Source organism: Pleurodeles waltl, chromosome 7 (genome assembly GCF_031143425.1).
Source record: "Pleurodeles waltl isolate 20211129_DDA chromosome 7, aPleWal1.hap1.20221129, whole genome shotgun sequence".
In the NCBI taxonomy this organism is placed as follows: Eukaryota; Metazoa; Chordata; class Amphibia; order Caudata; family Salamandridae; genus Pleurodeles; species Pleurodeles waltl.
The window spans coordinates 812,150,919-812,172,761 of NC_090446.1; the positions used below are offsets into that span (position 1 = coordinate 812,150,919).

Genomic DNA, 21,843 nt, shown 5'->3' on the forward strand with positions numbered 1-21,843 from the left:
GTAAGGACATTCATAACTGGAAGCTAAACCTCATCTAAGTGGGAGCACGATTTGTGACGATAAACGAGTAAGCCTGAGCCCTGCATCCACTGTCCCAGGCAGGAACGTGAAGCAAAGCTATAGGGATGGCGACTCGAGTGACCAAGTGTGGAAGCAGGTCTTAAATAAAGATGTAGTATCCAAACAGCCTGTATGATATAGCTAATAGGTGAAATATTTTACAGTTCTTGAAAGCCATTCCAGAACGGACATCTCACCCCGGAAGGTATTACGTCTAGTCGCGTGTGCATCCCTCGAAATGTCAAGGTTAGCCCATAGCTGACCTGATCTTTTCCAAGACTTGGGAATCAGGCTCACTTTTCCAAAATGCCCCCCCTATCTGGACATAATTATTGCTACTCTGAACCGAAACACATCCTCGGGGGGGGGTGGGGGGGGACCAGAAAGGTCGCACCCAAAAACGCCAAGGGGACGGGCATGAATGTCTGGGTTGATTACTTGAATACTGAAGTCAAGAAGGACATTGCAATCAGAAGGGAGACGATCCACCCACATAATAACACAGCAGGCAGTAGCTCGTGGGACAAGGCGTGGTGGTGATGGGTGGCAAGGACGCCGGCAGGCACTATGTACATGGCAAAGCTGCACAACAAAGGTGCACTCCGTGAATGAATCCTGCGTGCTTCCATTAAATGTTGCTTATGGTGTGAAATGGAGGAGTTTCAGCTGGCCTGCAATACAGAATCACACTGTAAAATCATGGACATTGAGAGAGACCGCTATATATAATTTCCTGAAAAGTACAGCTCGGACACGGATCTGACAGTTTACGGAAATACAACAAAATATTTGGCAATTAATTCAAAAGCCCATAAAGTAGGCCTTCTCTACAGTATGAATCCCAGGAGGAAAGTTGGCAGTTGCAATTACCTGGGTATCAGATTGGACTATAGTTTGAAATGGTCCAAACAAAAGGACAAAGACAAGTGCGGCCTGAACTAGAAAGTTGCTGCAGAGTAAAGATGCAAAAGTAAGCTTGGTTTAGACTTCGTGAGTTCAATCATACAGGCTTAGAGACCAAAGGCAATAACAACATCACTGAGTGGTGTCGAGCTGTGGAGTTCATTAACGCTACTTTGATCCAGAAAATAGAGAATCATTTTCGGCCATCCCTTCTTAGACAGGCCACTGCACTCTGTTAATTGTGATAAAAGTGGAGTTTGGAATGCATCTCTCAGCCAATGCAGCTGCAATCAAACAAGTTCTGCTTATAATAAGGTTACTTATTATCCCCTATGACGGAAGAACAATAATGCGTATGTGGTCTTGCAAATGGAAAGCACATATACTCCGTTGAGCCACATATAAAGGAGAATCGAAGCAACTGGTTGCAATGAATTTGGGGAAAACAACAACCTTATAAATAAAACTACCTCCAAGGTTATCAAAGGATGTTATTGGCCTAGAAGGTATGAGGAGAGGCACTGACCTGGTGGGAAGGGAGGCGTTTCAAGAGGAAAAAAGAGAAACAATCAATGGATCCAGTAAGTAAAATGAAAAGATGGTATACAGAAGGAAACGTATAAAGTCAATTGGGAGTATATGCACAACATGATGAAACAAAGGCGAAAACTGTAAGCACAGGCTTGAACATTCAATTTACAGAGAGGATGGAGCACTTCACCAGGCAAGGGGCAACCAAGCGCAAAAAACTATATCTGCCCACAGACTACAAACAGCAGATACAAGGGACATAGGTGCTGCATTGCAGGGTGTAAAGTACCATAACTCTACTGATGCACAGAGAGGGACAGCGCAACACACTAGAGATGCTAAACAGGACAATCCAGTGGAGAAATATATACTGAAAGTGGGCAGCATCACAACGCCACAAATGGATGTCCCGTTTCCAAAGCCACCCTGTAGATAACGAACAGCCGATCAACACAAAAAAACATGAAAATGGCCAAGTTAAGGGGACACTACATCATCAATGAATAGCCACGAGAATAAAATGGTGAGCATGAGCAGGCAGATACAGGTAAATAAGCTGTGACAACAGCCTTACCCTAGGATAGGGGAATAATCGATCAAAATGCGAAACAGAGTTAGTTCAAAGACAATCGAAGATATACGATCTGAACGCAGGAGGACAAACAGTGGAAAAATAAAGCCCTCTCCAGCATGATCATTCAACAGATACCATTAACGAGACGGCTGACAGAGACGTCAAAGCAAGACAGAGGGAAATGAACAAGCAGCGTGTGCTGCAAAGATGGAAACGCGGACACACTAACCTAGGAGAGCCAACCACTTGTCTGAGCGTCTGGAAAACCAAGGACCCCATTAAAGGAGAGCCTCAGACACAAAACACAACTAAATGGTCCACAACAAGAAGATCACATGAATAAAGAAAACATTGGAGACAGGTGAGAGCCAAGAAGGAAGACTCAGAGGTGAGGTCTCATAAAACAAGATGAGTACCACTGTCAACAAGCACGGGTAAAATGGAGACCTTTGTCGAGAACATGCTCACCCATCTGTCTGTTCTTTCATTGTGGGAAAAGCACATAGATCGTTGGCCCAGAGACCTGTACCCAGCTCCAGCTGAAGGCAACAACTTGCATGCATGGTAATTATCAAGACATAAGTGGCAGTGAGACTTGCGCATAAAACAAGAGCCATACAGTACGAGAGGTTTTCGGGGTCATTTTACCCTACTTTTATGACAGTGGTAGAGGAGCCCCGCCAACCTTTCACAAGAGGCAAGAATAAACTGTAAGGATGGGCGTCACCTGCACTGTATCCTGCTTGCCTACGAATCACACAGAACAACAAATTAAATAAATTCCCCGACCCGCAGGGTGCAGATTTAGGGATTTATCATTATATTGGCAGCCTGGTCGCAATTTGCGTCAGTACTTTATGACCGGTATGGAAACCGGCCTTTGCAGCAAGAGGTCAGGTTGTAACATTCTGAATTGGTGTGGGTCTCAATTCGACCTACTTAATAATTAATAATATTCATTAAGTTGCACATTGTGACTCACTCCGATTGCATGCCATCAAAAGAATGGTGGCTTGCAAGGGCCAGCAGAACAACTGTGTGTGGGATCACACTTAAATTACAAAACCTTTTTTTTTTTTTATTAAAAAAAACAACAACAAAAAACACTTTTTTTCATTAAAGGAAACAGAGTTGCCTTAAAAAACGATTTCTTTTCTTGAAAATATCTCTGAGAGTTGGCAGTAGTTCCTTGAATCAATGCCTAGCTGTCCACAAACCTTTTCCACAATTGCTTTTACAAATGATTTACCACCCCAAATTAAGGGTTGGTAGCATTTCAAACTATTGATACACAGAGTACAGATTGCGTGTTTGGACACCTAAAACACGGCCCTTCCAAATACCGAATCAGTATCCATGCACAATTCCACAGTAGGAGTCCTTAAAATGTAATGAGTACTAAAATGGGATTGCTGCAACAGAAAACCTTTTGTGCAGTCCAGTGGCGGCTGGAGTCAGGCGGTGTGGGGGTGAAGCACAAAAAAAATAAAAAAACCCATACCTGCAGCATCGCCGACAGTTTGCCACTCCTCTGGGTCCCTCGCTGAAAGGACAGGTTCCTAGCCTGCCCTGCAGCCAATCCTAATGCTGCCCTCATGCTGCTGGTAGCATGTGAGCAGCATCAGGATTGGCCTGAGCGCTCTCTATTTGCCCTCCCAGGCAGACTAGGAACCGGTGTCTGCTCTCTCCAATCTGGCAACACAATACCCGGTTGGAGACAGCTCAGTGCGCATGTGTGTTTGGCCGTCCTGAGACATCCGGCCAAACAAACATTTGCACTGAAGGGCGTGCACGGACAACTCCCCCTGGTGCCTATCATCCCCATGGCCCACCCTGAAAAGTAAAATGATAATAAACATAGTATTTATTGTTTTATTTTTCAAGTTTGCTGCTGGCAGGGGGAGGTGGGGCTGGGGTTGGGAGGAGTTGGGGGGGGGGGGGGGGGGGGGTTGCAAAGCTCCTCTACCATAGTGGAGGAGCTCCCGCTGGTGCAGTCCCGAGCCAAGATTTGTAGTGTTTGTGGCCATTAAAAAAGGTTATGAAACTTGGCTCTTATTTCTACAAAAAGTTGTAAAAGAACATAATATAACAAGCCAAGCAGCAGATACCGCTATGACAGATACAGCGACTGACTCAAAATAAGACGGTGTTGGATAAAAGGCCACACTTGAAAACAGAAAGATATTAAGTTTTGAAAAATGAAATAACAGACAATATCAGAAATGAGAAATGACTATATGAAGGAAGGCTGAATGTGGACATCAATACAGCAGACAAGATAAAAGTCTTAAGGCTAAGCTGCCATGCGGCAAACAAAGATTATAGCACAAGCAAGCCACCAAATTATGAACAGACCGAACTACATGCGAAGTAATAAAATCTGACTAGACTCTAAGGGTAAATGAGTAAAGAGGCAGGCTCCTGACAGTAGGTACAACAGCAAAAAATGATCATTATGTTAAATAAGTTAATAACAATGCAGCGATACATGGAACATCAAAGATTCCACCTAGGAAAACAGCAGCAAAGACATGAACGGACATTGGGTGGTTATCCCAATGACACAGGAGTCAGTGCTAAACCCCATCACAGCAGTGGAAGAGGTGTTGGTACCCCCACCCCCTACTGGCAGATGCCACAATATCAACTATTGCTTATCTTTAGTTAGAATTTAAACAAATGGACAGTGGGAGGATCACTACTGCAGTGGGGGTGGAGGGGGTACACAACAGCAATATCAAGGAGGAAACATCACATTCAAAAGAAGAGCCTGAGATTCTTAACCTTACCCATAGTATCTGGGCAATATAAACTCTGGTGCAACGTAGATCTGAAAGTAATGAAAATATAAACCTAAGTCCTCTGATGTAGAACATAAGAGGACTCATTGATGCCTGGATGGTGAGGGGAAATAGCAACCTACCTTAAGACACACAAAACAGACATTATATTTTTGCAGGAGACACATCTGGCATCTCTACATGAGAAGCCCAAAACATCTTGAATAAGGGGAACATGTCGTTATGCCTCATGCAATAAATTTTTGTGAAGGGTGGCAATATGGGTTAGAAGATGTGCACAGGAACATAGACAGTCTGCAATTCATCAATAATCTACATCTCTTGTATAATACAGCAATTACACAATCAGTGATTTGGGGTGTGAGCTAAACTCTATACTAGACATAGAATTACACCAATCAGGAACTGCCTCCTTAGAGACCTCATTGAAAGCGGTGTTACATGCAATGGAAATAGAAAGTGTAATAGATATATGTAGACCAAGACATCATACAGGAAAATAATACATATTCTACTCATTGGTTCACAGTGTACACTTACAAATCGACTACTGGCTTGCCACACATGACTTGAGTAAAGCTGCAAGCACCTATATCAGGCACACTCTTGGATCATTAACATGTGCTCCTGGACATCCCCACTCAGACACAACTGGCATAGCAGTGATACATTACATCAAAGCCTTTTTAGATGCAATATTTTGAGCAGAAATGTGTGAAAAAATTACAACATACTTAAAAATTATGAAGGTTCAGTAAACAAACTACAGAGCTTACGTTAGGATGATACTGATATCAAAACAATCAAGAAAACTTAAGTCAATTTGAAGTAAATTTAACAGCTACAAAATACCTCCATGAAATAGAAACACTGGATTATCATGACGAAGCAAACAGAGAGGTAAAGTCACAAAATATGCAGGGGATTGGTGACATAGAGAGGATGAAATACATTTCGGACATCTATTCAATATGCTGAAGCCAGCCTGGGCCAGGGAAAGTGTAGCCATTATTGGTATATTGTTGGACCTGGTCCTTTCTGCAAGGTCACCGTCAAACCTTTTGCTTTCCTCCTTTGTGCTGAATTCGTTTTTGTTGGCTTTAGGACTCTGGACACTATAACACTGTTAACCAGTGATAAAGTGCATGTGCTCTGTGCTTAAAACAGGCTAACATTGACGTATCCAAAATTGGCATATTTAATTTACTTGTAAGTTTCTAGTAAACTGAACTACAGGTGCCCAGGGCCTGTAAATTAAACACTACTACTGGGCCTGCAGCACTGATTGCGTCACCCACCTTAGTATCCCTTTAAACATGTCTCATTCCTGCCACTGCCATGTCGACCTGGCCAGTTAACCTACTTGCAAGGCCCAAACCTTCCTTTTTCATGCTTGCAGGTCACCCCTAAGGTAGGTCCTGGACAGCCCCAAGGGCAGGGTGAAGTGGATTTAAAAAAGTGGACACGTACTTTTAAGTTTTACGTGTCCAGGTAGTGACAAACTCTTACATTCGTTTTTCACTACTGCAAGGCCTATCTCTCCCATAGGTTAACATTGGGATTGCCTTATTACATTGTATAAACGCTGAGCACGGGTCAGGCATGGATGGGAGCAGACAGGCATTCCTTTAGGAGTGCCTTCAACGAGCGAGCAGCGCGGCCATGCATGGGAGCAGCTTATGTAGGTTAGAGACATCCCATTAAACAAAAAACAGACTACTGACCTGCTCATAAAAATGGCGACTACTTTGGCACATACCACCCACCATGTCGGACTCAGAAGTGACCAGTGCAAATAAAAAGCAAGTTAAAATGCTAGACTGCAGCCTGCCCTAAAAAAAATGAAAGTGCAAGCAAGAAATGTGCTGCTATAACAGAGCATGCACTCCATACTAATACTTTATACATATACTTCAAACAAGAGTAAAATAGCACAGTAGATAATAACTGGACATAATTCAAATCAGGTTCAATAGTTAGTAGCTCTTTTCAAAAATAAGAAGCATCAGCAATGTAATGACCATTTTCAAAATAAGAACATCATGCAACAGCAGTGAACAGCAAACTTAAAAAATTACCCACTAGTGAATCAATTATAGATTGGCGCAGGAAATAGAATATATAGATATATGTTAGATCTGTCAGCCTTCGGATGGTCTTCCTCTTAACATCTTGCCTTTCTCCGCAATTTTTGCTGATTTTGTTTTTGCCCGCCTTAGGACTCCGCACACTTACCACTGCAAACTAGTGTTAAGGATCATGTGCTCACTCCTATGGATATAAGAAACAGTGGCTTAATTTTACCTGTAAGTCCCTAGTAAAGTGGCACTACCTAGGCCCAGGGCATGTAAAGTAAATGCTATTGCATATGGCTGGGTCCAAACTGAGTAGCATGGTGGTCAAAAAAACGATGGACTGGGAAGCAGCCCCAAGCTATACCAGGCTGAAGGGCTCTAACTAGGGTGAATCCGGTGCTAGGTTGTTTGTGTTCTGGTTAAGGGAGGACCTGGCCTGGCAGTTCGGGCTGAATTGTTCGCATAAGGACAGGAGACTGATTTGCATTTGGCTGGGTCCAAAATGAGGAGGTATGGTGGGCATAAAAACATGGATTGGGATGCAGCCTGAGCGACTGCTAATAGTTGAGGTTAACTCAAGCATTTCATCCATAACCTTGTTCTTTTTGCACTTGAGGGCATGCAGCACTAATTGTCCAACCTACGAAAGTAGCCCTTCTAACATGTCTAATGCATGCCACTGAGCGGTGTTAAACTGCCATTTCAACCTGGCAAAATTAAGTTTTTGCCCTTCCTTTCTAATACATATTTGCCAACCCTAGGGTAAGCCCTGGACAAGGTGTAGTGTATTTAAAAAGTTATGAGTACTTTTAAGTTTTACAAGTCCCAGTAGTAAAACATTACAAAGCGTGTTTTTCACTGTAAGGCCTACCTCTTCAATAGAATAACACTGGAGTTACCTTTTACATTTAATAAGCTATTATTTCCAAATGGGAACAGGTATTCAGTGTATGTTTGGTGTCTGTGGAATTGTAATGAAAAATTCTAACTTATGGTGAAGTCGGGTTTTAAATTACAATTTTGAAAATGACACTTTTAGAAAGTTGTCATTTTCCTGACTTAGTCGTTTAGTGCCTGTAGCCTGTCTCTGGGTCACTTGACTGGTTGCAGTTGACATTGGTCATAGTGTATTCCTTCTAGACAGCCACACACAATAGGGAGCTTAGGTGTGCCTGGATGGGCCACTTCTGGCAGGTTAGGAGGGAGAAGCTGGGCACAACCCCGCTTACACCTAAATAGACTGTGTCCTGTCACCACGCAAAGGGCTGCATACCACTGTAGTTAGTCTGGAGCCAGGACAGGGTAGACAGGATGCCTGGGAACGTCAAAGGGAAACCTCTAAAAGCTTCTCTCCTGCTTCAAAGGCACAACTGGGCATAACTACTGGGCCATAGACACCAACTCTTCCGTACACTTTTGAACCTGTGGATACTCTGGCAGGAAGAAGGACTGTTGTACTGCTGAAGGACTGCCACTCTGCTGGATAGCTGCCTTGCTTTGCCGACCTGCTGGCGGCTGCCCTCTTGCCTAGGTGAAAAGGACTGGACCTGCACCTCTTGAACACAGAACCGCAGAGTGACTCCAAGGGCTAGTCGGCTGGCTTCCTGACTTAAGCCTCAGGTACAGAAGGCCCCAACAACCTTGCTCCTGCACCTGGCCACTGCCACCTGCGAGTCTACCCTGCCAAGTGGTGCCACCCCATTCCATGACCCTTGGAAGTGGGCCTAAGTTGCTCTGCCAGCTTCTGTGGATCCAGCAGAACTACAACATCTCCTCTGCTGCGCAGGGCAACTCCGAGCAGAACCGATGTATCGCTGCTGCTGCACGGATGTGAACTGCTGCAAAAACGTTCATCGCATCCCTTAACTGAATCGGAACCACTGCTACATAAAGAACATTGACAACAATGCAGTGCTCCACAGTGCGATCTCTTAGCTCTCCAGAACCTGCATGACGCAACCTCGACTTGGGACTTCGCATCCGAAGCAGTTGACAACGTGATCTTCGACCGTGATGCAGCAGGACCTTGCACCACAGTCTTTCCATATCTCTGAACCAACACATTGCTTCGGCTGCATGACATATCTTCGATGAAGATCCTCATAATCCTCCGCAAAGCAGGGTTTAAGGTACTGTCTTTAGCAGGCCTAATTGGTCCCTGTAGCCAGCCCATGCTTCATCGCAGCTGGCATGAACTTGTGCCTTTGAACCAGTATGGCACAACCAGATATTCACAGTTGCCGCATTAAGCGTTTTGGTGTTATTTTACGAAATATCTTTCAAACTGAATATCTCCGGTTCTATTGACTGTATTTTTATTGCTTGGTCTTGTTTTATTTATTACAAATTATTCTAATTTTGTAAACTGGTATGGGATCTTTTTGTGTGGTGTTTTCAATGTTTTAATGTTTGAAGTGTTGCAAAAATACTTTCACATTGTCTCTGAGTTAAGACTTACTCAACTTTCAAGTCTTAAGCAACCTGATGGTTGAGCAAAGGTTAATTTAGGGTTTGCTTGTGAGTTTGCCCTGAGAAAAATGGTGGTTGCTGCTTGAGAATGGTTTTACCGCCCCCTCCACCGCCACAACCAATAACCCAATTTCTTACAAAATCCTAGCCCCACAAATGCTAGCAATGATAGCAGAAGCCCAGGAAATGGCACGGCTGTGCTGACAGTGAAAGAAGTGGTGATTGTAAAAAAGTATTTCACTCCTGTCTACCAATACCGAAGCGTGAGCTAAAATAATTGCCCGTAGACTTCTGAAATTCATGTTTGACAGGTACTAAATGAGTAGGCAGTATTTATACCTATAAGGTCGACGATGTACAACCTGCATACTTTCTCCAGGACAATAAAAGAGATAAACCCAGTAGTAAAGACACCTGATTAAAAGAAAAAAAGAACTTAAACTTCTTGAAGTGGGACTTCATGACAAACATACTCAACCAAATGTGGATAGGGAGAAAATATTAGCTTGGATCACATTACTCCGCATTAACCCAAAAACCAAAATCAAGATCAATGGTCAACTATCAGGAGATCAGAACAACCAGGGGCACACAACAAGGCTGTCCGTGCTTTTATACATATTAGCACTGGAACCATTGACATGCATGAATGAAGAAAACCATTCATGCAGATGATTAATGTTTATAGGGGATGTATTGCAATTTTAATACATCTAGATGATATTTGTCTATACACTAGAGACCCAGGAGACAACCTATCACAATAATGCATGAGATTATGAGATATAGCATACTGCCTGGCTTTAAATGAATTGGACTAAATCTGTAATTTTTATTATGATAGAAAACACAGCAGGTGTTCATTAAACTTTCAATTACAGTGGCTGACCAGTCAGTTCAACCTTTGGGTGTTAGGGTAGAGAGAGACCCAGAAATAATCTTCAGAGACAACTATGGACCGTGGAGACAATTAGAAACAACTGGTAAACTGAAAAAACAAATGAACCACTGGATAAAAGTTTTGTTGCTACTGGCTGGCCTAACACCCAATACTAAAATGGTTACCCTCCCGAAGAGGCTATATCTTTTGACAAATACCAATTACCCCACCAAGAGCTTTTTTCAAGAACCTGAAAGCATTGATGACATTAGCACAGACTGGGAAACACAGGATTGATGGAGCAAACATGACCCTCCATTAAGAAGTGGAAGGAGCAGCGGCCATTGTCTTAGAAACCTACTTTTATGACACCAAGGCAAGATTTGCACATTTCGGGTATCATGATGCAAAGGCAATACCTCATGTACGGTAGAAAAATAGAAGGTGTCATCTTGCCCACTGAATACTGTGGCCATGGAAACACCTGTCAAGGTAACAGAAAGGATGGACCTGGTGAAATGCATAGACTAAGCATGTTGGAAAATTATGCTTAAAAACAGGTTTCAGGCCCTTTATTACCCTCCAGGTTTCACTTATACGCTCCTTTTGGAATCCACCATACCTAGAACCTTACGCCAAACAGCAGCAGGAGGGATAGCTTCCAGTGTGTAAATGGTTACCGATTGACTAGGAGAATCTGTAAACATACATCTCTACTTGCAAGTCCAAGAGAAGTGGGTAACTGCACACTCACCCTTGCCTTGTGATTGAAAAGGATCACATTGTTGAGATGCAGACAATGTGAGTTGTAGCGCTATTTTGGATTTGCAATGTCACTTGGTAAATTGCAGATTTGTTTACCTCCCTTGTAAACCTACCAGTTTGCAGAGTAAAGGCTTTGCTAGGGAGAACAACTGTCCTAAACTTCAGAACTACTTTTTCTTAGTAAAAGAATATCAGTAACATTGTATTCTCTGAAAAAAAGGTTCATAGGAAGTCACTGGATTCAGCAACTAAGGAAATCTTAAAGAAAATTAAATAACCAATTTAAAGAACAATATGACAGCGTGTGCTGCTTACCTTTCAGTTAGTGCTTTGCTTTGTGTGTCTCTAGCTGTCTGAAGGTCTTCCTCTAGGCGTTTCTTCTCCTCCTGTAGCCTTTCCACTTCAGGCTGTGTCCATTTTCGCGGGCTGATAAAGCGCATTTCCTTCAAGAGCTCCTCCTTTTCATTTATCAATATCAGTCTGTCCCTCTCCGAATCCAGCACCCCTGGCCAGGCTTCACTGTCCAGTTTAGAGAGTTGTATCTTGATAAAAGCGATCCTTTGGAACCACAAATAATTAAAATAAACTTGTTTAGTCAAGCACACTATTGGCCATAGATGCTTATAAAAAGTTGATATGGGAAGCATTTGCTACCTGTAGATTCAAGGGTCACGAAGGCAGCAGTAAATAACCAGGGATCGAGGGCATTTTACTTTCTGTAAATTCCAAAAATTCCCTAATCGCTAACCTTTTAGCTGGAAAGAAGGCTACTGAAGGGTTATAGGTAAGATAGTGTGTATAGTAGACCAATCTCTGTAATGTCATCAGGTGGGAGCAAAAGGTGCATGACCTCACTTCTGATACACAGTAATTAATGAATCAATGTCAATGTTATCAAGTAATTCGCAAATGAAAAGACTCCACTAATAACTATAATAAGGGACATTAAAATTAAGTTTTAAAGAAGAAGCAGGAAAATAAAACTTTATCAAAGAATAAGCTGCCAACAAATGAAGCAATGAAGTATACCAGCATGAAAGATCCAACATTTCAGGAATAATTCTGCCAAATAGTCACCTACTTAGCTTACAATGAGCAAAGAGAGCCTAGTGCAATCAGAATACATTTAATTCACAGTATACAAAAAATAAAACGATATACAGATACCAATGGATGCCACTATTAATGCAATATTGCTGTGCCAGTAGATATAGCTAATACCAAGTTTTTTGCAGTTACTACTATGTAAAACCCAATTAGAAAATATATATGGAATAAAATACCCCCGCCATACAATATAAAGATATGACAAGCTACAGAGGAATTCCATGACCATACTGAGGAAAGAAGATGAAGGCTGAGTTCTTTTATAACGCAGTGGAACACTGAGGTGAATTGCACTATCCATATCATGTATGGCAGAGGGTACTTTATTCTTTATATTACATGGTCACACCATCACCTTTCCCACTAGCCACCTAAATTCTTGGTGGTAGCTCTTTCATATTAAAGAGAGAGCATGTTTGTGAACATGAAAATTTTAAAAAAAATCTCTAGTATAAAATTAAACGCATCAAAAAAGCTGTTAGATGTTTATTGCAAAAAGATACTAAGAGCAGTATAATACAGGCTCGTTTTTTCTTTTTTTAAATAAAAGGCACAGAAGAAAAATGGAGAAATATTCTGACTTTTCTATAACTACCCAAAGAGTGCAAGAAATAAACATGTTGCCATAAATATCTCCTTTCTTCTTGTCAATGTACAGCTTGAAAAAACAGTTGACTTCTGAGGTCATTAGGCAACTGGGTGTGTTACAAGTCACTGACCATAAAGAAATTGTAGACTGTTTTTTATACAGAGCGCGCAGAATCCCTTTCATAAAAGGATTACAGAATCCCACTGATTACATTAGCACATGTAATACATTAGTATTAAAAGAATATAACAACCATGTGTAAGCAGACATTTCTGGGCAGTGGCGTAATTAAATTTGAGGTCCCTACCCCTGCACAGTACATGGAGGGCCCCTCCCACTGGACTGACTCAGGAGCTCTCAGGCAAGGGCACTCTGCTGAGGGGGGTCCCCTGGAGCTCACCCACAAACCCTGCACCACGGGGGCTGTTGGGGTCTTTCTTACATCACTGTTCATGGGTGTGTGATGTCTCCTTCTACATGGACCAGACATATGTTTGCAGCTTAAGCCCACCCAATACTAACAGGCCTCGCTTTTCCAAAACACATCCAAGCTGGGACAGACACGTGCCAAACCTAACCGTCCTTTTCCCTTCCGCAGGAAGTAGTAAAAGTAACAGCCAGCTATCAATGCAAAGCAGTGGGTAGGAACAACACAAAGAGTTCTTCTAAAATTCGATGGTGGTGCATTTTTATGTAAACATATATTTTAAGATGCTTGATTCCCCATAAACGAGATATGTCAAGTGTTGTAAAAGCACAAATTACCTTCTTTTTGCTTCCTCGTACCGAAGGCGTAATCTGACTTTCTCAGCCAGTTGATTATTACTGCTGGTAACAAACTGGAACAGAAAATGAAATTATCACAGTAAATTGTGGTTAAATATAGTCCAACAGATTAGTTTTACATGATCTAACATTACATGAAGTCAGGGTACATGATGAAAAATAGGCAACAAAAAGCACAATTCGGCAATGTAAACCAAGAGCAGACAATGAGACTACAGCATCCACGCTGTCTTCACTGAGCGCAGATCAGGAGACTAAAGGCAGGGTCTATGGAGGCATAAATTAAGGAACAAAGAGCATGAGGCAGAGAAAGCTCCATTACACAGCAGAGCACTGCTGTAATGAACTGGGTTATGAGTCTAGAGGGGTGGAAGACCCACTCAAATAGTAAACACAATCCCTGTCCGGGTGAACCACAAAAGTCAGTAAATAAACTGACACTTAACTCTCTGGTAGCTTGACACAAAAGCAGTCAGGCTTAACTTGCACGCTATATGTAAAGTATTTATGTTGCACACAAACAGTAAAAACACAACACACAAAAAATCTCAGACTAATTTAGAAAACTAGAGTCAATTTTAATACATAAAATTACACAAAAACAAAAATCCAATCAGTAGGTGAAATAAGCGTCAGAAAGCACAAAGTGGCACTCGTGGGCATATGGACGCACTACACCAGGTTAAAGTTATAAGTTTACAGCGACTGCAATGGCGAGCAGTTCAAATAAAGTGACCAGGTTCTTCCCGGTGAAGAGGTTTACCTTTTTTGCATCCCTGTCCTCGCAAGAAGCCTCAACTGGAGATTTGGTTTTGTGGTAAGGAGTTTGCAGTCGGTGCAAGTAACAGTTGTCACTGGAGCTTCACGGTGTAAGACAATGACTATCACTGTATGCCTTGAAGGGCAGGTTGCCGTCGGAACTTCACACTGACGGGAGACGCAGTGACCAATGCGAATGCAAAAAGCCCGCTAGCTGTCGCAAAGAGCCCCAAACCTCTGGATTTTCATCTGCAGCTTGATTTTGAAGGTGGAGTTCACTCTTATGCCACCCCAAGTGTCCAGGACCTGGGGGCACATCCTGGGAACCAGGACACATTCCAACAGAGATCAGCAGCAGGTTTCAGGCAGGCCCTGGTGGTGCTGGTCAGCTGTGCAGTTGCAGAGCGTCCTCTGGAAGCTTCTTAAGTTCCTCTAGGTCAAAAAGGAGGTGAGTCAACTGACACTTGGAGTCACTCTGGGGATCCTAGATTCAAGGTAAGCAGGTCAAGTGTTCCTTCTTCAACAGCAGGGAAGTCCTTTTTCTGAATCTTCCACAGGTCCAAGAGTGTCCTGATAAGAGGTTCTGAAGGTGCTATTCTTACACCCAGTGCCAGCATGTGGGTGGGGGATACCCCTTTTATCTAACCTTCCCCTTTCCTGGGTTTGACTCTAAACTGTTTAGGGTAACAAAGAGCAGGGAGGCCTAAGTGTGGGCTGCATTTGTCCGTGGCAGGGCAGGTAGCCTCAGAAGTCAGAATAGGGGGGCACAGCCAGGAAGGTTGAGTACAACCTCTGTGAGAAGAGCATCATGCACAAGCGAGGAACCCCATGCCCCACACCAACGCCCTTTTGGTCCTAAGGCTGGAAGGAATACACAACACATCACAGAAGAGATATTATGAGTAATGCGACCATCGACACTGGCAGAAAGTAATTTTTTGGTTTAGTGAGAAAAGAATTTAAACTTTCTAAAAGTGTAATATTTAGACTATACCATTAACATGAGATTTTACGTTACGATTTAAATGAGTGGAAGAAGCATTTCCCTATCTGTTCTCAACCTGATTTTTTCACTTATTAGGTGTAATAAGGTAACCCCAGTGCCGTTGTATGGGAGAGATACCCTTGCTGCAGTGAAAAACGACTTTAGGAGTTTTCTGCTGTCAGAACATGTAAAATGTAAATAGACATGTTCTCCTTCTTAAATACCATGCACCTTGTCCTTTGAACCATCAAGGCATACTTATGGGTGACTTATAAGTATTAGAAAGGAAGATTCGGGTCTGGCCAAAGGTTTATTTTTCTAGGTAAAAATGACAGTTTAAAACTGTACTACAGGATGCAGTGGCAGGCACGAGACATGTTTTACAGTGTTACTTTAGTGGGAAGCACAATGGGTGAGGCAGCCCACTAGTGGCATTTAATTAACGGTTCCTGAGCATGTGTAGTACCTTTTACTATGGAAGTAAATTAAATATTCCAGTAATGGCGAAGGCCAATTTTAGCATGTTTAGGAGGGAGGACACAAGCATGTCACCACTGATTAGCAAGGGTAAAGTTCACAGAGACATAAAAGCCAACCCAGACAGGTTCAGCAAAGGAAGGAAAAAAATCTTGGGTGACCCTGCAGAAAGGGCTCCATCCATCCTAGTAAAGAGACTACATCCCTCTACTATGCTGTACTGTGTACCAAAAGCTTGCAAGTCTTAAGCAAGCCACTTCACAAATAAACTTCAGTTTCTTGTAAAGGAGGTAGTAAGTTAACCTGTAAACAAAATATGCAGGTAATGAGAAAGTTATTTATCAAAAAGGAGGTTAACATTTTACAACAGATTCCAGGTCGTTCTGCTGGCTGTCATTCAACCAGAAAATGATTTCAAAGACCTCTGTATAATTCACACTCTCTACTGAGACTACGGCCAGGTTACAAACGCGTAACTATGCACCAGGCAGCATCCTCTGGTCTAGTGGACCCTGGCCATTTCAAGACAGAGCAGAAACATACCTAACATTCAGCGAACAAGGAGCTGTGATCCTGCACTCCCTGAGCGAACAGTTAAAAACTCAGTTAGTCAATAGACTTTAGTTCATGTACAAAGGTATAGCCATTGTATCGATCGTAGGTGTAGCAGTTTCGCTAATTCCTCTTTCTTTTTACTTTCCAACATAATTTTGAAATTATCTGATTAGAAATCATAACACTGAGTTTTTTGTCATAAAAAATGTTATAGCTATTTTTGATGACTGTATGATGGCTTTTGTCAGTTATCTATTAATGTCTCATAGCACAGCAAATTAAACTCATTAAGAATTAAACATTCATACTAAAAACGTATCACACGTCAGTAAAAGTTACAAACTGAGCATTACGTAAATAATGCGAAGAAGTCAAGAATGAGGATAATGATTAAGAATTCCATTAGCATTGGCACACTTCAAGGCTCTTCCCCTATCTGAGAAGAGGTTAACATTCCATGTGTTACATTTTAGAAAGAAGTTACTTATAACTACTCACATTCCCTGAACCGTCAGTTTGGGAGCTAACATCCAGGTACTGTCTCGATAATGAAAGGTTGGAACTCTCCAAGGAAGTGTTGCTGGCCCAGAGATCAGACTGAGATCCTTTGTCAATATGGAAGTCATTCTTCAACTTGGCAAGACTCTGTGTGAGATTATATAGCATGTTAGTAGTAACAAAATCTTTTTCTTCTAAACAATACAAATAGGAGCAACATGTAGTGGTTGTAGACTGCACTAGGGTTTTACACAGTTCTAATGTTATTTACACTATCAACCCGCAAATACATGTCTCTCTGTCTTCAAACACTGTTTCTTATATTAATTGCGGGAAGTTTAATGAAAACCCGCAAAAACTAAAGTAGCTGTCATCACCATCAGTATGTCATCAACATCGTTCTCTATTGCTTTTTTGGCCACGGAAAGAAACATTGCAGGAGGTGTTTACGGAGAAATGCTCACAAAGTTGTCACAGGAAATCAGGAGCTTTGCAGACATGAATACTTACAAAAACAAATATGACACTATACAAATGGACATGTGATAAAATTACACACAACCATAAAAAGAAAGAGCTCAAATACATCATAATCCGGATATGATTGCAAAATTTCAAAATTAAATAGGGAGTAAGCCAGAAGCATAATATAAAAATTGCAACACTACGCTAGCCCACATATTCTGACAGACAGAACGCTACCACACGCAAAAGATGAACATGCAATTGTAAAGGAAATTGGTCTGGCTTTAAAATACCGATAAATCCAAAGGCGGGCATTCACAAATGTTGTTTAACATTTACATGTGTTGTCTGCACAAATGCGGTTTAATGCCCAACCCATTAGCTTTGCCAAAGCAGGTGGTGGGGCAGGGGAGAGAATAATGCTTGCTTTCTGTAGAGTGCATATAATGGATAAAGAACTGCATTTGAGAAACAGATAAACGATTCAGGGTACTTTTAAGATGTAAAATTGCCCCTCAAGCATTCCGGTGGAAGCACTACTTAGAAGGTGGAATGGTACAGCAAACAGGTTTGGCATGAGAGGAAAGAGACATACGCCTTTGGGTGAAGCCTAAGCCAGCAGAATGTATAAAGATTTGATAATAACATGTCAGCAAACAGCTGTGCCATCATGCTGGACCTAACAGGACAAGGGAGAGACCTCTACCATACCAGACAGTCCCTCCCATTGTGACACTCAGTCTGAAAAAAGGGCTAGCAAAGCCAATAAGTATGGTCTTAGCTGCTGAGCTTTTGGCTTTGTCAAGGCTTGTATTGATTTGGTATGGGTTTTGCAATAGCTTATTTTTGGAGAAGCTCCAGAGACATTGTCAATCGAAAAAAGTGGGTAAATGCAAAAATACTTTTTTTGTTTAAAAAAACACATATTGCTATAGAACCTGGCACTACTTTGTGCATGGATGTGCTCCTTGTGAAAGGGCAGAAGGTGGCCACTCACAGTCAAGTTTGCTAATGGCTGAAGAGGGCCGCCCCATGCTGTAGTTGGCGAATGGAAATATGAATGACACAATAACAAACCAAAGGATTAAGAGGGCTGGCTGAAAACTCCGATACGTAGGTACATTATGCATATACTTTAAAAAAAAGCAGATCTAACAATGAAGCAATCTCCATGTTAAAAAGATGAAAATAAACATTAATTTGCCTAAAAATACAATGTTAGTTATAATAAAGTTATTAATGTCGAGCTGGCACACCTCAAGCAGCATAGTTTCTAGTCAGTTGGTCTCTCCTTTCAAATACAGTGTGGACCTACTGTCCTTGCCAAAGCTTTTCTCCCTGATGCAAAACAGCAAACAATGCTTTATTTACAAAACTGCTTAACGTAGACAAAACAAAATGAGTGAAGGGCAATTATGTGTGCATGCGCCTGACATGATGAAACCACCCTGCATGATAACATACGTGCATGCGCATGTGTGAATATCTTCTGTGTACACATGGCATGATGCACTCTATGTGCCTTTTTTGTGGGCTTGTTCTAGTTACCTTTAAACGGAGGAGCACTCCTATCTTGGAATAGTAATTAAAACCCAAAAAAATTAAAATGTGTGCAAAAGTGAGCAATGTGAACAGAACAGGCAGGCCCTCTATAAATAAATATATACAAAAATAAATGTTGACAAAGATAACAACCTTGGGGTAGGTGCTGGAGCAATGGATAAGAGTGTGAGGGTACAAGAGGCTAAGTCAACCATGTCAAGTGGCAGTAGTAGCGGGGATTAGCTTCAGACAGGAGCAACTGATGGGTGGATCACCGGCTGGGGGGAGCAATAGAATAGCTGTGGGGCGATGGGGTAGATAACACAGAAAGGTGTGGAGCGGAATACAAGGTGAGGAGCATCTTGATGCTTTAGGGTACATGTGTGATTGACATATTCATTTTGATTTCATATAAACACGCACTCCTATGAAGTGCTAGAAGGAAAACAATTAACTAGTTCCCTGAATGAAAGCAGCTGAAAGATAAAAATCGTCGAATCCGAACTCAGTAAGGAAGAAATGCTCCAGAGGCTGGACAAAATGATTAGTAAGGCAATCACCGAATGGGTACCACGGAAATTAGATGGACAAGTAAGCCATCCAATCATGTGCCTGTGGCTAACCCAATGGCCGCTATATGTATATATTTTAATGTAGTAGTGACAATAGGCATCATTATTAATAGTCTGTAGGGGAGACCTAAAAAGCAAATGTGATATAGGCAAAAAGGAATAATCACGTGCAGAGGATATTCAAAACTTTTGTTGGATTCCTTCCCACAGACCTTACAGCCTTCTATAAACTTCTTAAGTCTTGCTAACTTTAGAGCTACACAACCTTTGCAAAGAAAAACCTTTGCATTTCCACGGACTCTCGCTAGATATTTCTTCGTATTTTGTTTCTGTTTTCTAGCATGTCAAACACTGGCTTCTATGGGAAAAGGTCAAATGCCCAGAAGGTCTTTGGTCCTACATTCATTTATAGACATGGAAGCTATTACTATACAGTAATAGATTTCACTTCCGAGCCACGGGGCTATCCATGATTTCATGATGCTTTATGAACATCCGGTGGTGTAATGTGAAATGATGGGACCACCCTGCAGATTGTATTAAGTGGTCCCTCAGAGTTAAAGCATCAACCCGTTCTTAGTTTACCTGCATGAGACCACGTTTCTCCTTCTCACCAGAACTGATTGCTTTTTTTATCTCGACCATTTCATTCAGAATGGTTTGCGCTTCATCGAGTTTGTATCCACCATGGGCACCGGACATCTTCAGATCAATTCTGGATGGGAAAAGAACAACAGGTGCACTTGAGAATTGTACTTAAAGAAACACACAACATCGGCCCGTAGAATCCTCGAAAACTTGAACGCATTTTACAATATAAGCTCTTTCGACTCCATTAACAAGATACCACCCAATATATATATACAACATTTCTAATGTTTCCAAATTTTCAGCATGCATGCCAATTTAATTTATTACCTTAGTGCATTGTTAAGTCTCGTACACTGAGACGTATTTTGCTGGAAGATATAAGTCCCTTTGTAAACTCGCTAAAATAAGGCAATCGTTCAAAAGCGGAGTTGCAAGAGAAGAAAACGGAAATGGGTCCGTGGGAACGATAATATATAGGAATAGGGTAATACTATATAAATGAGATTGTGAGCGGAACAAGCTGTGACCATGAAGAGTTTTACAAAAAATGTAATGTCTTCGGTGCATGCACAAAGTTATGCCTGCACTGGGGACAGCAGTTTCAAACCACAAGTTCATTTGTCACTGCTGGCGCCCGACCAGTTGAGTCTAGAGAGGCAAAAAACCAGGAGAATGTCCTTGCAAAAGACACCCCCACGTAGGTGTACTAACGGTGCACCATTTCTTAGGTGGTATAGAACGAATGTGCCTCCCATTTATCTGCTTGCCCCAGCGCCTCTTGGAAATAAAAGGTGGCTCAAAGTCCGACAAAGCATATGAATTTTACATACAAATCAGGCCTAATTGTATGGACAACATGGAAGTGCTAATGTATGTGAAAGGTTTAGGGCATAGGTACTCGCAAACATTTCTCTCTGGGCCAAAAAGTCTGGTATGTGGCATGCCCGAGGGTCACACTGGTGTCAGCAGGGTGATGGTCGGGTGCTGTAAGGTGGGAACAGGGGGAACCGAAGCATATACATTGTTTGGACAACAAACCGAGTCTTCACATGGCTTCTTTCTGCACCCATGCTCTAACTAGGTCTGAACGGAGTTCTGCTATGCAGGACTCTGAAAAGTGGCCAAAAAACTCCAAAGTGCTACACAGAGTTCGGCAAGCAGCGTGCCGAACGCACGCACGCACGCACGCACGTTCGGAGTGCGTTGGGTCACGCAGTTTGTGCTGATTTTTAGTGCTGGGTTTTTGTCCCGCGCTGAAAAATCAGCACAAATGGCACCAAGTGGATCGCAAGAGGGCGCTGCTTCTTTTCTGCCACTCGGGTAGATTTTCTACTCGAGCCGGTACCTTACTCCACGAGAACAGAAGGTTTCTCAACACGAGCAGTAGTGACCATCTGCGACCACCTATGTTGATAAATCTCGGTAGGAGGCGGTCTGAGTAGAGTTTCCTCTCTCCCGCTCTGCAACTTAATGTTGCCGAGCGTAAAAGAGGAAAAAACTCAGCTCTGCGGAGTGTTTCGGAACTCCACACTCTAAGCAGAGCGCGGAGTGGGGAAAAACTCCACAAACTCTGCAAATGGAGTGGAGTTCACCGCCCACCGCTAGCTCTAACCTAATGCACCAAGAAATAAGGACAAAGCAATAATAGTTTATGCAAAATGTGAGAAGGAAAGGAAAGATATACTCATCTAGTAGCTGAATTGCAGAATTTAAAACATGGGATTATGCCAGCTTCTACGCTTGACCTAAACGAACAATTCTAAGCAATTCTTTAATTTCATTTTTCCTCCTTTTCCTGCATTATGATATATGAAAACACCTTGAAATACAGGACTTCAAGATGTGTGCTGTACAAATAT

The 21,843-nt window shown here is 42.1% G+C and overlaps 1 protein-coding gene across 1 annotated transcript in view; it reads right to left on the minus strand.

Moving 5' to 3' along the window:
- Positions 1 to 21,843, minus strand: part of WWC1 (WW and C2 domain containing 1) — a 347,981-nt gene that overhangs the window by 115,081 nt on the left and 211,057 nt on the right. The window contains exons 6-9 of the mRNA XM_069199350.1: positions 19,979 to 20,108; positions 16,815 to 16,961; positions 13,520 to 13,593; positions 11,374 to 11,616 (exon numbers count right to left, since the gene is read on the minus strand). Of these exons, the coding sequence (XP_069055451.1) occupies positions 11,374 to 11,616; positions 13,520 to 13,593; positions 16,815 to 16,961; positions 19,979 to 20,108 (594 nt within the window). The remainder of the gene's footprint in view (positions 1 to 11,373; positions 11,617 to 13,519; positions 13,594 to 16,814; positions 16,962 to 19,978; positions 20,109 to 21,843) is intronic.